This window comes from Fukomys damarensis, unplaced genomic scaffold, assembly GCF_012274545.1.
Source record: "Fukomys damarensis isolate Sample0158 unplaced genomic scaffold, DMR_v1.0_HiC HiC_scaffold_24, whole genome shotgun sequence".
NCBI lineage: Eukaryota > Metazoa > Chordata > Mammalia > Rodentia > Bathyergidae > Fukomys > Fukomys damarensis.
Window position 1 is genome coordinate 35,724,693 of NW_022900936.1, and position 16,428 is coordinate 35,741,120.

At 30.5% G+C, this 16,428-nt stretch overlaps 1 protein-coding gene across 1 annotated transcript in view; it reads left to right on the plus strand.

Moving 5' to 3' along the window:
• Cadm2 (cell adhesion molecule 2) overlaps positions 1-16,428 on the plus strand; it is a 241,785-nt gene that overhangs the window by 164,934 nt on the left and 60,423 nt on the right. Inside the window, exon 8 of the mRNA XM_010602876.3 lies at positions 4,577-4,696. Within this exon, the coding sequence (XP_010601178.1) occupies positions 4,577-4,696 (120 nt within the window). The remainder of the gene's footprint in view (positions 1-4,576; positions 4,697-16,428) is intronic.

Sequence of the window (16,428 nt, forward strand, 5' to 3'; positions counted from 1 at the left end):
ATCAACCTCTGGCACTTGTGCCAAGGGCAAATTTCCTCCCATATACTGAGTTTAAACATGTTCCATATGTTAACTGGTACTAGGAGAAGTAAAGAAGACAAGCTAAGTGTATTATACTCTGAGTACCTCCACTCCCTGTTATCACAAAAAGTCTGAAGTTCGCAGCTGCCTTAAAACATTGGAGGATAGAAGTCTTCATGTTATAGTCATGTGGGCTGAGCGCAAGAGATGATGGACTAAATGTTGGCACAAAAAGGTTTAGTTGTGATACTTGGACACATTTTCACTTTTCTTTTTCAACAGTGTTGTTGTTCAAACTTAGACTGTGGTTTTGCAGGTGCTACATTTTTATAGAAATAACCTGATATTTGCATTACATTCGTTTTGTACCACAACATTCACTTCTTAAATACATTTTGCAGCTTAGAATTTGTCTGCACTAACGTACAATTGTTCAATTGACTAGATTTAGTATAAAGAGACTCTAGAATTTACCTTGTACACTGTGAGTGCTTTACGTATGTAACAAATGAAAAGTATAATTCATAATAATTCACAACATCCATAGGAAAAGTTATAAGCTGCTATTTTCATGCCTTGGAACCATTATTTTTCTTTTCCCTATCAATACAAATGTTCACATTTGTCCATTTAAAAACCTGCACATTTGTATGTGTGCTTCTATATGATTCATAACTTTTTACCTAAAAGTTAAATACTTGTACACAAATTATATAACACATAATTATATAACACTGCTTATGCATAATTCATTTACACACATGGGGCAATATGGATTAAATAAGAAGTATATATAGTGTTATATATTACATGCACTATATATAGTTTTTAAATTTAGCAAATGAGGCCAGGTGTGGTGGCGCACGCCTGTCATCCCAGCACTCGGGAAGCTGAGGCAGGAGGATCGCTGTGAGTTTGTTACCAGCCTGGGCTACATAGTGAGTTCCAGGTCAGTCTCAACTACGTAGTGAGATCCTGCCTCAAAAAACAAACAAACAAAAAATAAATAAATTCAGCAAATGAATAATTGAATTCTATGAAATCATTTAATATCTCATCCAAAATATTCAAATATTTTGAGTTTTGCTATTTTAGTAAATAGTGATATATATGTATATATGTGTGTGTATATATAGTATTAATATATACTGAGCTTTAGTCTAGTAATGAAGAACTCCCTTGAAATGTCTTTTTTCTGGAATTATATTGTATCTATATAATTGATATAAAATAATCTGTTCATAACCAGATATTTTTTATTTCCAGTTTTCAAATAATTTTTATCCAATAAATAATTATATTACTTATACTATGACTATAAAATACATTATTTTTCTTATTTTCTTCATAAATAATTATTATTGAATTAGTTTCCCTTAATTGCATTTTAATTTGCATAATTACCTTGCATATGAATTATCATATTTATGTTCCATAAATAAAATGGCAAAAGATGCTTTCTTAAAAGAGACAAAAATGGTCTGCATATTTTCTGATCCTATGTTAGAACATTGTAATACTAGCATAATGATTTTAAAAATATGTGTGATTCTTGATAGCTTAAAAATGAGGCAAATCATTATTAGTAGTATTTCTCCCTCTATATTTCTTCATGAAAATATACCACCACTCTTTATTTCTGCAGTAGTTAATCCTTTGAAATAAGTTCTGTTTTCTAGATCCCCTATAATAGCTATATATTAATAATGCTGTAACAGATTTATTTGGTAATTTTTATTTATCTTTCAAATTGTGCTGGGTTTGAAACATAAACTGGACAGTTTTTTTTTTTCTTCAAGAGCTAGTTGTTTAGGAGACTAAAAGAACAAACAAAGTTTATTTAGAAGGTAGAAATGTGTATAATTTTCTTAGTCTTTCTGATAATTTCAACCAATTCCAACTAGATATAGGTTATTTAACTATTGCTGATTCAATCTTGTAGAACTGAATATGAAGGTTATTTCAGCTTTTATTCTCTCACAATGAAATTGAAATAATTGAATGAACATGAATAAATGATGAAACGAAGGAATAGGATGAAGAAACCTTATGATTAAAGGAAATGTAAAAAATGTTTCAAAACACAGGAAACAATGAGATGGCTGTAGTTTAAAATATATAACAGTGACAGGGAGAGATTTCCTTTTGAGAAGTCACTTTCTAGTTTTGTTTTTTCTATTGGCCAAAGCATTTTTACCAAATTGCTAACAGTCCATTTGCTTTTAGCATCATGAATTTAAGAAGGCAGAGAGGAAGAAGATTATAAGGAGAGATTCAGCAGCTATACTGTCTGCCAACAATGATTTGTAAAGATTATATGTCTGAACACTTTTAAATATTCTGGGAAGTTCAATTATTACAACTACTACATTTTTTAATTCTTTCAATAGTACCCCAGAGGAAAAAACACATGTATAACTCATATTGTCACTTGTAGGAAATCAGGGGACGTTCTGATTTACAAAAGAATGCACACCCAACAAGACTTGAAAATATATAGACCCCAAACAACTCAGAATTTCCATTCTTATTGTTATGGAATAAAAAAATCAAAATAATATTTTCTTTAACATAAACTAAAATAAAGAAATAAAGAATAGCAAAAAACCTTGCTACTTGTATTTCAGTTTTTAACAATAAGGTGATAGAGTAGATTCAGAAAAGTTATTTTCTTACGAGGATAAAATTTAAAGTACACTATCTTAGCCCACTGTCTGATATTTTACAATCTGTGATAATTTTGTGATAGCAGGGACTTTACATGGGGTAAACTAATATTATAGCTTAATCTTATATTTGACATCTCTGGAAGTTACAGGCCTTACCATTTATTAAATGTGTGTATTTTGAGATTCTAATGAACAAATGATTTTGCTAACAAAGATTATATTTTTTTCTATTTTAGATAACCAGAAGTTAAAATTATACCTTTATTCTTAAATTTAGAAGCTATTCATTACCTATAGTTTGTCAAAACTATTAAAGAAAGCTAGGAAATAATATATTATAAAAATTAGTAATTGAGGTGTATATGTGCAAACATACATAATATTAATTCATTTATATTACTGCTGAGTCACTTTTAGTTTATGATATGGTAAATTGCACTCCAGGCAATACCCATTTTCTCTAATGATTAATGTAGCACCATTACGTTTTCAGAAGTTGTTTACTTAATTTGACTGGCCAGGAATCATTTTCCCTGTTGAAAAACAGGTGTAAACATCAATACTCAAGATAAGAGAGTGATCTCATGCTGTTTGCTGGCATCTCCAATGTAGGGGATTCAGCAGGTAGAGTCTGCAGCTTGAGTAGGGCCATTTATCAGAGGTAAAGAACTGGAAAATGTTTGGTGTGACCCAAAGGCTTTTACTGAGAAACTGACAGGGAACCTTTTAATAGCAAAATAATCTGTCAAGCACTCTGTACATATAAAGGCTGTGTGACAAACATGTGAAATCAAACCCTAGCACAATAATTACAGGTAATTTAGGAACTGTTTCTAATTTCTCACTGTGTAAATGATATGCCTTACCACTCAAGACAAGATTTGACTCTCTGGGGATCTTCCTCAGGTTCTCACAGCTTGACTGTGTCTCTACTCTTTCAACATTCTCTTTGCTAGAATTCACATTTTTCCACTGGTTTTACTAAAAGGAAGGAATATTTGAGCATTAAGAGCTAAGATATTCTTTTTTCTGTATTTTCTTTGTATTTAAATCTGTATATTAATTTTTGGCAACTGGACTAATTAAGGATTGTGGATTGGAAATTATAGCTCGAGTCTATATTCCGTAACTTCCCCTAGGTATGCAATATTAAAATAAGTCCTAGAACTTTCAGAATATTGGGTTCCATGCTACTTGACTCAATACTCGTTAAAGACTCCCAGGTACTGCAAAATTATTAGAAGGCGTTACCAGCTTTTCAGGGTAAGAATTGCAAACCTCTGAAATATACATTAACATTATTTGTGAGAACAGAAGAAGCAAAATAACAACAATAATAACAATTGGCTTCTTTTGTTTGTTTGTTTGTTTGTTTCTAAAGATTGCTTTTTTCCTATTACCTCTCATTATTTCCCTAAAAGAAAAAAGTCCAAAAGCATTTAACTAGCTTATACACATCTATCCTTAACATTTCTTTAATCCTATATGGTGGTATTTGTGTTTATTTCTGTATGTGTTGTTTCTTTATTTCTTTGACAAAGCATGTCTTTTTTATTTTAATTATATATATTTTGCTACTGCATGTCAAACTTGTCAAATGACTCAGTGAATAAATCAATTCTTGTCATTTTAATTTCACTTTAAATATTGCAAAAAATCTGCTTATTCTCAAACATAGCTCCAAGGTTGTGCTTTTGAAGGAGCAAGAAAAAGTGAAAAAAAAATGACAGAACCTGTGTGGTACAGTTTTGTACCCTATATTCTGTTCAAGCTTGTAAATGCTAAATGTAAGTAAGATACATGTGTTTATTGTTTGAAGCATTTGTATTTTCTTTTGTTTGCATGATATGATTTTGTTTTATATTTTGTTTTTTTCCACTCACCAGATGTTCCCAACACTTTGCCTCCCTCTACTATCATCCCCTCCCTTACCACTGCAACAGTCACAACCACTGTAGCCATAGCAACCAGCACAACCACATGGGCAACCACCAGCCGCATAAGAGGTACAGTATCCTTCTCTGCATAATAGCCTAAAAACCAAAACAACTGGAGGTATGGAGGTATTTAATAAGAGTAGAATAAATGAGAAAAAATATTTCTTAATGATTAAAAGTAATTAACTCACCTAAATTGCTATCAATTAGGATTATTGAAATATGAGACAACATGATATATTTACTTTCTAGGGTCACTTAAGGATTTTTATGAACATACTGCATAGCAGATTAAAATATATGGGGCTCTATAATGCTTATCAAATTAAAAATGTGAATATGGGTCAGTTTTACCATCCCTTAAAACTTAAACAAGATGTTAAAAAATGCAGAGGTAGCTTTTGCTTTTCAAGATCCTAGGGCAATATTATTGACTTGATAATCCTCTGAAAATAGATTAATATGCCTACAGTTTTCATTCTGTTCTAAAATGGATACAGTTCATGGAGTCATTGTCACTACATAGAATTCTTGATTAAATATTACTATTAAATGCCATCTAAATTATTTGCTGAGTGACTCTTCTTAATCCATCAATAGAACATTCTAAAATGAATATTCTAGAATTTTCCAGAGCAATAGGAATTGCTATTTGATTCCATGAATAATTCCTGGATTTATTATTCACTAACCATTGTTGTTTCAAAAATGAAAAAAACAATATTGAAGAAGTTGAAGTATTCTTAAGAGAAAATTAAATAACTACATCATGGTTAAGAAATATAATAAAAATTCCCAAGCAGTCATTAAGCAGTTAGTAAGTCCGGAAGAAGATTATATAAAAAATGATATAAAAATGAGGAGATTATATCAAAAATGCTTTAAATATAACGTGCATAAGCAATGTTTAGAGAGAATGTTTACATAATTTTGTCTTTTTCTTTCTTATATTTTTTTCTGTGATGTTGGCTATACTAATATGTGCTTACTTTAACAAATTAACTTGAAAGTCATGGAGACAATTTGCATTATTATACATAATTAAATTCTACAAGTATGTGTTTACTTATTGGTTTTCCTCAGTTATAGAAGTTGTTCGCTTAGACTATCTATTATTCTTGGGATTTTTATGAACTTTTACTTTAAACTATATTGCTATCCTTGATGTTACTTTTGATAGACTATCATTCTCGTGCCAGAAAAACATATTCTAATGTGTGATAGTTGTTGATTTAGAATAATTATATGAATTATATTATACAATATAGCAGATTTACAACAACATAATTTTGATGGCAGTAGCAATACAAATTTCTTACAAATACTGTGGTTTATTTTTGTAGACTGAATATCCTTTGCGTTATATCTACAGGGGAGACTAGTTTAAAGATTTAATTCATAGGCATTGACAAAAATGAGAAGAAAGTAAAAATGAAGAAAAATGTAAAAAGTATAAAATGAAAGATATCTGAAGTTCTTTGTTTGATTTATTGGATTCCAGAAAATTTTACAAACAATAATTTAAATAAAATGTAATTATTCCATATTAACAATATGATAATAAGTCCTAAATGTAAATAAAACACATTGATAGATAAGGGAATAGTTAAATTTATTTGAATTTCTTTCAAAGAAGACCTATTTATACACAAAAGCCTAATAATCAGTTGTGCCTTACTTCTTAAAAAAATATTTATTGAGTACTGGCTATTTGCATGTCACTATGTCAAGGTCAAAAATTTTGAAGAATATTTACTTTATTAAAAATTATAAGCTCAAATGAAAAACAATTTATTAACAGAATAAATGTTAAAATATTATATTAGTTCACATGACTATAATTTGAAATTGAATTATTGCATTTTAAATAGTCTATTAAAATGTGGTTGATTGCTTAAATTTTTTGCTAAATTTATTTTTGTTTTTCAGATTTCCTAGTGTGGTTGTGTGAACTTTATACTATGGCACCAAACATGTTAAAAAAAAAATAGCCTTGTACTCCAACAAGCAAACAAATAAGCTTCAAATACGCTCATAATAGTGTATAAGAGTGGGAATCTGTGAAATATCTATCTATCCTCTGTCTATCTATATCCTCCAGACGCATGTGTACATATTAATTTACATTCACACACACATAAACTACTCCTATTTTAACTTAAGGATCAAAAGATAACATTATTTAAAATAACGTTAAGGTATTTTATAAGCTGAATAATTCATATTACCTTTTTATAAGAAAAAATAGTGGCAGTGACATTGAATGTTAGCTCAATCTCCAGTTTCCTTCTATCTTTAGTGAATACTTGGATATAAGAGGGGTTATTAAGCTGAACTATATTGTCAATATTGTAGTTCATATTTGAGGGGGTAGTGAACTCAGTACATAAACATTATGAGTTTTCTAATCTATGCTTGTTATATGATATTCTTTTTATATACAATTTCCTAAGTTATAACCTATTTGAGTTTTCAAATGCAATTATATTTGGACAGAATTGTGAAATTTACAAAAGTTTATATTACATGAAATAGTAATAAAATGTTACCTAAGAAAATCTGAGAACTAAAAATGAGAAGTATTTTGAGCTGGAAAAAAATTTTTCTAGCTTACATATTTCATCCCTTCTCTCATTCAGTAATTTGAAATACACTAAATGTATTGTGTTTCATTAAATATAATGCTATATCTTCAGATTTCATAAGCTATAACATTTGTCTTTGTATGCTTAATAAATGATTGCAAATAAATAACTGTTAATATCTCCATTTACATTTTCACAACTCCTATTAACTCAGTTTTCCATCATTGATGTGATAAAGATTGAATTTAAAATAAATTTAAAGAGCTGTATCTGTGACTATATTAGAAATTAAAATGAAACAGAGTGGAAAAAATGTATTCACATCATCAAAATCATGACCTTGAGACTGCATAGCTCTTCTGTTTGTGTTTAAAATGAAACCCCATTTGGAGGGAGAGTAGTTTCAAAGATAAGTAAAGCCTAAGCAATTTGTAGTATCCTGGTGCAGATGAGGGCATTTCCAAAGGTCCTACCCCATTATAACCGCAGGAAACACACACACACACACACACACACACACGTCTCACACAGAGTTGACCTGATTGGCCACAGTCAGCATTTACCTTATGTAGATATGGTATAATGACGCTTTAACTTACATGGGCACTGTTTGAGGAAGCATGCGAGAATATGGTCTGATTTAAAAAAAGAAGAAGAATATGGTCTGATTAATTGGCAGCCTGCAACTGGCTGAAGCTTGGGTCCTGTATGTGGCTAATGTGCAAATATCTATTATCAAAAGATATTTTCAAACTTGTTATCAGCTTGTTGATATACTAGGTTAGGATATAGTTCACAGCCTAAGACTGAAGGTGATGCTGAACAAAGTCTGACCATCCAAAAAGAGAAAGAAACTTAGGTTAAACTTACCTTTTTAACAGGTAATAGGAAGAGTTTTAAAAATATAATCAGTATTAAATACATTATAGGATAACTGCTAAATTAATTTTAATGAGACAAGCATGCTTACTTGTAATTCCATCATACAATATTTGAAATGGTAGATTTTTTTCTAAATCTCAGAGAATTCTTTAGTATTATTGTTCAAACTATTTTTAATTTCAGGCTTTTAAATAAGTAGATGAAGAAATAAATATTTGAAGAAAAAATTCAAACTCTTGGGTACTAGAACATATGGAAGTTCAATAAATCTTTGTATTTATTATCTTTTCATCCTTTAAAAGATTAATAGTTCATTTCACAACTGAAACAATGCATTTAAATTTTTGGATTTGGAAATTACAGTTTTTTTTATAAGACAATGGCCTAAATAACCTTATCATTCAGAAGGCAAACATGTTATCATATATATACATATATATATGTATAATATATCATATATATCATATACCATATGTATCATACATACATACATATATATATAATTTATATATATAATTAGGTCATTGTGATAACTATGAATTAAATATCATTTATAAAATAGTCCAGAATGAGGTAATGTAATTTATTAATATAATCATTATTTTAATACATGTTTAACTTGAAAACATTTTCATTCTTAGCATAGAATTTTAATTTTACAACTACTGCGTCAAAATCCAGGAATCATTTCAGTGACTTCATTTTACAAATGATAACATAATTGAAAATTCAACAGTTACTGTGGACCCCTGAAATGTTACTGGAAATCTCTACAGTAGATTTCAGTCTCAGGCACATTTTATGATGCAAGACTGATTTAAAAAAAAAAAAAACTAAAAGAACTAAGAGAGACAGAAAGCAGGGTGCCAGGATGACCAGAGCCAGTGCAACTGACAAAGGTGCTGGCCCAGTCCAAGCCACCGATTTTTATTAGTAGTCAATTGGGATAAAGATGGGCTACACGCAAAGGCAGAACTATGTGATGGCAGTGATGCAGTTTCTATGGAAATTAAGGTAAGTCAGGCTATACAAGACAAGCATTCTCAAATTAGGAACAGAATAGACAAAATATAGAGTTGTAATTAGAACATTTCCCTTTTAATTAGGTTTTAGTTATGAGAACAGAATTTGGGTTTGAGTTACTCTGGCCTTGGCACATACACTTAAACTGGACTCATTTTTATAAACAAGCCAATTGTGGGGCTAACTCCAGCCTTGATTGGGGCATAGTCAATACTGTAGTCTCCCACAAACAGTCGTATAGGAGATAAAGTAACAAGCATCATTGCTTGTGTATTAATTGTGATTTTCAACTTTGAAATTCATACCTGAATTTTTTATAGTTAAAATAGATAAACCCCTAAACAATGATACCTATTTCTGCTTGTGTAAGACTATACATGCCCTAGAAATAAAGATGATCTGACTGATATGAATAGATATAAATCTAATATGGTGAGTTTGTTTAAATATTTTATATATTTTAATGTAACTAGAGAGGAATCAAAAACCTAAAAATGATGATGAGACTATTTACATAGTCCATATAAACATCAAATGAATTATTGAATCAAATGTACATTTGGTGTTCCATAAAATTCCAAAATATTAAAATTATTATTACGTATTTTAAAAATTATCATTTGCTAATAATCTCAACCAATTTACTCATTATAATGAAACTAATACAATAGAATTATTTTATATTGCACTACAAAAGAAATATTTATTTTTAATTTAAGAAATGAAACATCAATTTCTAGCCAGAGTACTATTGAGAAACTAAAAAAAAAAAAAAAAAAAAAAAAAAGGGAAAAAAAAAAAAAAAAATGGGAACACAAGCTGTCCACAATATAAAGCCAATAGTCATCTTTTCCTTTGCTTATACATAATATCTGACACTACAATTTAAAGCAGAAGTTTACTTTCGCTCATGTTTTCAGAAGGTTCGGTTCATGGTGGCTGGCTCCATGACACACCCAGATACACCCAGAAGTGTGCTTCCCTAAACCTTTGTGTAGTTTTGAAAACAATCAAGTTGACAATCCAGCTTAGCTGTTATATTCACATCATTTGTTTTACTCCACTTGGGTTAGTATAAAAAATATCATATACTGATGGTAAAATGGAAATAAAATGTTTGTAAATGGGGAGTGGAGGGGTGGTGAAGGGAAGGTAGAGGTAAGGGTAAAAAAAATGAGAACCAAGACCTGTCATGTACAGGTACAAGATCCCAGTGATGAATGTAACTGTACTGTATACCTAAAATGTACCAATAAACTCAATGAGGAAAAACATGTAGTGCACTGATGGCTTAGAAACAATATTTCTTTTTCACTGATGCAGACATAAGTTCTAAATCAGAGCATAAGCACGTTTGTAAATGTGGAGGGACTGATCTTCATAGAGAGCAAATTATACCTTCTGTCTTCAAGATGGTAGGGTCAAGATCACACCCTAAAGTTCCTTCAAAAGATCACTTTTTGTCCATTTCATGATCTATTTACTACCCAAAGACCTCCACCTCTTAAACCCATTACCTTGGGGATAAAGATTTCAACGTACAAATTTTAGGGAGACATAAACATTCTTACCTAGCACCAACTTTTTTATTTATGATAAAATGTCATAGGAAATAAAATATTTTAGATCATTCATGAAACTAGAATGATTTTTTTTTCACTTAACCTGCAAGAGACACATCTACAATCTATCAAATGTATAGGAAGAAAAGGTGCAAAGGGGAAGGGGAAGTGGGGCATGTGGGGGAAGAGAAAGAGGGAATGGAATGAATGTGAGAAAAAGAAAAATGGTAACAAAATCTTTGTAGATTGGGAGGGGTGAGGGGCTGAAGGGAGGGCTGGGAATGGGGAAAGAATGAGAACCACCATGGATTATGTAAAGCTGCAAATTTCCAATGATGAATGTCATTTACATTGTATACCTTAAATGCATCAATAAAATTAATATTTAAAAATGTATACCTATACATTTCCCTTATATTTTTTAAGTCATGTGAATCATAACCCAATAATTTGGATATGGATGAATTTAGACATCTGTATAAATATGCTTCTAAAATATTGCTTTCTGAAAGATCTTAATAAGTCTAATTTTTCTTTCTAAAGAATCTTTGAAGGAATCTTAATGAATTTTAAAATGTTTACATAGACAAAGTTTGTGAAAACTGAAAATAAAATTATTTATGTCAGTATAGAAAATCTGAGATACATTTTCAAATTTAATATAGACATTTTCATGAGCCTAAATCAACTGAAGTGTGGATCATTAAGGAATTATTTATGTTCAAGCGCCTTTATTGCAAATTTTTTTGTTTTGACTTTTTTGAGACAGGGTTTCACTATGTAGTTGAGACTGACCTGGAACTCACTATGTAGCCCAGGATGGTGTCGAACTCACAGCGATCCTCCTGCCTCAGCCTCCCAAGTGCTGGGATTGCAGGCGTGCAGCACCACGCCTGGCTTGCAACTGTTTTATTTCCATGCCTTTTGATCAAATTAATATCAAGTAAAAATCAACAAAAATAACCCACGTACTGCAAACTAGTGAAGCATTTATTTGAACTGGATTTAATAACAAAAATGATTAAGCATGAGGTTCTACTCTCAATTGTTATATATTTACATCTCTAGTCTACCTTCGTTTGATTTTTATTCCGTTCCGTAAATATATCTTTTTTTTTTTTCTTTTTTGGTTCAGATACATTAAGAAGCAAATACAAAGAAAGAATAGAACATTTTTGAGACCAAAAGGAAAAAAAATCCAGCAATAAGAATAAACGGGGTAAAATAATTATAGTTCTGAGTTAGTCACTATAAACGCATTCAAATAGAGCATTTGGAACCTCAAGAATATGTCCTCTTGACACAGTTAAATCCCAAAGTGTGCAAATCAAGAAGTTGTTTATGAACTTTCATTCTGAGTGTTTAGCTATTAAAATGGTTCCAGTTTTATCGGTGGTAATAAAGCACAATTTGCATGGTGTTGTGAGGTTTTAAAATTAAGTGTCAATATGTTAGTTTTTTCACTTGACAAAAATTAAGTAATAATTCAGTATCCAGATGGCTCGTGCATAGAAACCAGCTTATCTGCAAAGGGACAGGTTTTTATGCTTAAACTGGAACTGTAGCTAAATTTTCATTACTCTTCTTAAATACAACTATTATCACATGAAGTTGACGGTTTTAAAATTAAATATATGAAACATAGTTTGTAACAGAGAAAAGATACTTATATATGTCTCTTACTTGTAATGAGCAAGCAGCATATGTGTTCCACCATAGAAGAAACTTTCAACCAGGCTGGGAGAACTGCACTGTTAGTGCTGGTGGAGTGTCACCCTTTAATCATCTGTGGGCCACATATTTGTGTAATAAAAATATGTCATTTTTAATTTTTGCAGTTTAACATAAAATGTAAATGTTATTCTTTTCATTCTAGTAGAACTTCTTTGGAATAGGAATACATATAACTGGTTATATATAATGATTTCCAAAACTAAATGGACCATTTCTTTCTGACTTATATGAAATTATACTCTGGCAAAGTTTGAAAATCTTTAAATATTTACCAATTTCTTTGTGGTAGTTAAGAAATATTTGTGGAAAATTTGCATTCATATTTGCTTCCAGTACCATCTATTAATAAAAGTGAAGCATGTGTACACTATTCTATTTTCTAAAGCTATTCTTATGACTTGCAATAATTTAAAACACCAAATATTTAAAAGCATTTATTTTAAGCTTGGTTTTTTTTTTTGGCTTACATTAATTTAAGCAGAAATCATTGTTCTATTAGTTTACATGTAACTATATAGTTCTAATAATATCATTTTCACTTGTATAATTTTAGGAATGTCTTAACTGATTTAATAATAATAATCTTATATTTAATTTGACCTAATGGAAACATGTTTCCTGAAAAATAATCTCTTGGAAATTAAGAAGAAAGCTTTCTTAATCAAGTGTGTGCTATTTTCTTGAATATTGTGTTCTATAATGCACACATTAATAGAAATATTAAATTAAAATGATGCCATTATTAGTGTACTTCAGAAAGCATTTATTAACTCTTATTAAATACTGAAACTAAACTGAGTTAGTGTAGTTAGGTTAGGATAACCCTCTGTCTTATATCTTAAAAACATGGTCTATGAATAAATATTTCTAAAACATCTTTAAAATTATTTAAAAAGTCATTAATAAACTAAACTAGTGTATCTTTATTACTAACCAATGAATTTAATTTATGAGCTCTGCCTTTGAAGCTGAAAGATTGCCAGGACTGCCTTTGCTTCTTTGACACTCCGTATGAAACGCAGTTAATAACCTCCCCTGTAAGCTCAGTGAAACACTGAACTGTTACTAATTATACCAACTTTGGAATAGAAGGTGACCTTGACTTCAGCTGGAACTTTCAGTCAGGACAATGACTAAGACCAAACGCCATAAAGCATGACTTCTGACAATGTTCTAATACAATATAATAATTTTGAGGAGTTCATGGAACTGCAATAAGTACTTAGATAATTGTGATTTTTAAAACATCTCTTGCTTAACACCATAGTTTCTTATTTCTCTGGATTTCAAATAATCTCCTGCTAGCTTTCTATATTCATTTAAATTAATTGAAGTCTACAGTATTAAATACTACTTATGCAAAGTGGGTCTAAGGTAAGGGGGTGGCTTTTTCTGAGTGAGTTCTGAGATATGTACTTGCTATTTATGTAATATTTATGCTTATGTTGAAGTTCTCACAGCAAATATTCTGTGATAAATGCTTTATAAAAATATTGAGGAGAATGATTAAGAAAGTGCAATATCTCAGTATTTTACAGATTGATATAGTCACACACACACACACACACACACACACACACACACACACCAAAAATAACCTCTCTAGACCAACAGTAGTGTTTCAAAGACAAAAATTTGAAATAGTGTTAAAAAAGCAGAGTTTTTTTTTTTCTCATTGAGTTTATTGGTGCATTCCAGACATACAGTAAAGTTACATTCATCATTGGGATCTTGTACCCTTACATGACAGGTCTTGGTTCTCTTTTTTTAGAGTTTTAAAGTTAATACAAGTGTTAATGGGAGTAAGAACAGTACATATTTCTGTACCAATATAGTTTAAATTATATTAATGTAAAAGGAATTCTCTTCAATACAGAACAAAATCCAGTTATTCTTCATCTTAAAAAAAGAGAAGAACTCAAGTAATCCTTGGGCTATTTCATCCATCTTGTTGGTCAACAAAGAATTCTGAGAATGCCTAACCTATAGGAAGAGAAAGTGACTGTTAACACTAAGAATTGCATTAGTTTTATTGAAAAGCATATTTTTTTCAAAAGAAGTTGAACCAAGAGTAAACAGTTTCCATAGTAAAGACTGATTCTAGGGCAGTCTGAATTAAACTGAGTAATTATATTTTTCCTAACACTTTTGTTTTTGCTTAGAGCGGGGTTCTTTGAATATTACTAGATTAAAAGACCCTCCCACTCTCACAGATGATGTTTGGCTCAGCATATCAGGAGAAAACTGAAGACAATCTTAAAAGGCAGTAGCCAAATACTATTTAATAAAGGAGATTTCAAAGGAAGTATGTGGATCTAGTTAGGAAGGAGAAGTCCAAGAACATCACCAACAGCAAGATATTGTTACTAGCACTCGGCTTCCAAAGGAAGTAAACTAGGCTATCACACCTAGAGAACCACAGTCAGAAAAATGTGCAGCTTGAAAAGGACAGTAATCAAGGATGGTCACAGGCAGCATCAAAATCTCGACTAGATGGGAGTATTGGAAGAAAGAAGAATAAATGTCAGATCACTTTTTCTGCATTCTGGTATCTTTCCATTAACTGAAAATCTCTGCAAAGAAGCAGTTGAAGAATCTGGGTGAAACAGTATAGGGACCCCAGCCACCCAGGCTGACAAAAACAGTACAAAATGTTAGATAGATTTGGGGACCAAATGGGTAATGAAGAGCTGAGAGACACGTGTTTAGAACATGTCACCTACTTCTTTTTTCGGGTGGTTACATGTCAGACATTATTTTAGCTTTGAACTTCTTTCACAGGGACACATATTACAGATCTGTAACAGAAAATGAGTAGTAATGCAGCTGAAAGGGTGATAAATGACAGCCTCCAGAATTCATTTTAATACATAATTTCCTTTTACAAGATTCAAATGGGAAAAGATAAACACTCTAGATGAGAAAGGGCCAATAATACAATTTTATATGATTGGCTCTGTTGTTAAATACAAAGAAATCTGAACAATCCACTTTTGTCATTGTAAAACTCACTTTCAAAGAAAAAAAGTGTGAATTTTGTGAGGAATTTTTCTAATTCATTGAATTGTGGGAGAGTTTGCACTTAAAATATTTTCAAATCTACCTGTATGGTGTTTGTTATCAATAAATGTTTGTAGAACCTTGGCTATATGGGAGATTGTTCTAAAAAATGAGACAGCAATAAGTTAATAAAAATGGATACAGATATGTCCTATTAATTTTCCATTACAGGAATTTTAGTGTGACATCTTAGAAGAATACTTTTTAGCCCTGAGATAATAGCTTTTCAGAAAGTAAACTCATTCTAAGAAGACTTTAGAAACAGCAATCACTGTATTTAAAGGATATCATTATGTATCTGCTTTTCATGTTTTCAAAATATGTATTATTGACTCAATAACTTTGGCAGATATGAAATATTTTAGCTTGTTTTCACTCTAAAAAGAATGTGCTTATCTAAGCTACAGTTTTTGTCTCTGCCATTCTATCATTTAGAAGCCAAAATGTTTTGTTTGCAGTGGGATTTTAAAATAGTTTTTAGAAAGACTAAGAATTGCAATCTAAATTTCTGACACTTTTGGTATTGTATTCACCAGTTCAGAGATTTAGCTGAAAATTGAGTACTGCATTTCAAAATACTCTTTTTAGGAGCTAAATAGTGAATCTTCATATATACATTGTCTTAATCTAGCCAGGTTAAATTTAGGTGTATTACATCTTAAATGAAAAGCTATGAATATGCAAAATAGACGAGGTTCCAATATTATGTTAGTTTTATTACTACCTCATATTTATATTTCTTTCATTCATTCTTTTTGCATGTTGATGAGGAATGAACCTAGGACAGGGCCTAGCATGTGCTAAGAATTTTTTAGTTGATTGGGAACTTTAAAGTACATTTTTAAATGACACAAGTCTTTATTATAAACAACAATAATATAAACAGCAATCTAAAAATATAAATGTGTTTATTGTGTTAATTACTGTTATATCTACACTCATGAGAGTAATTAGG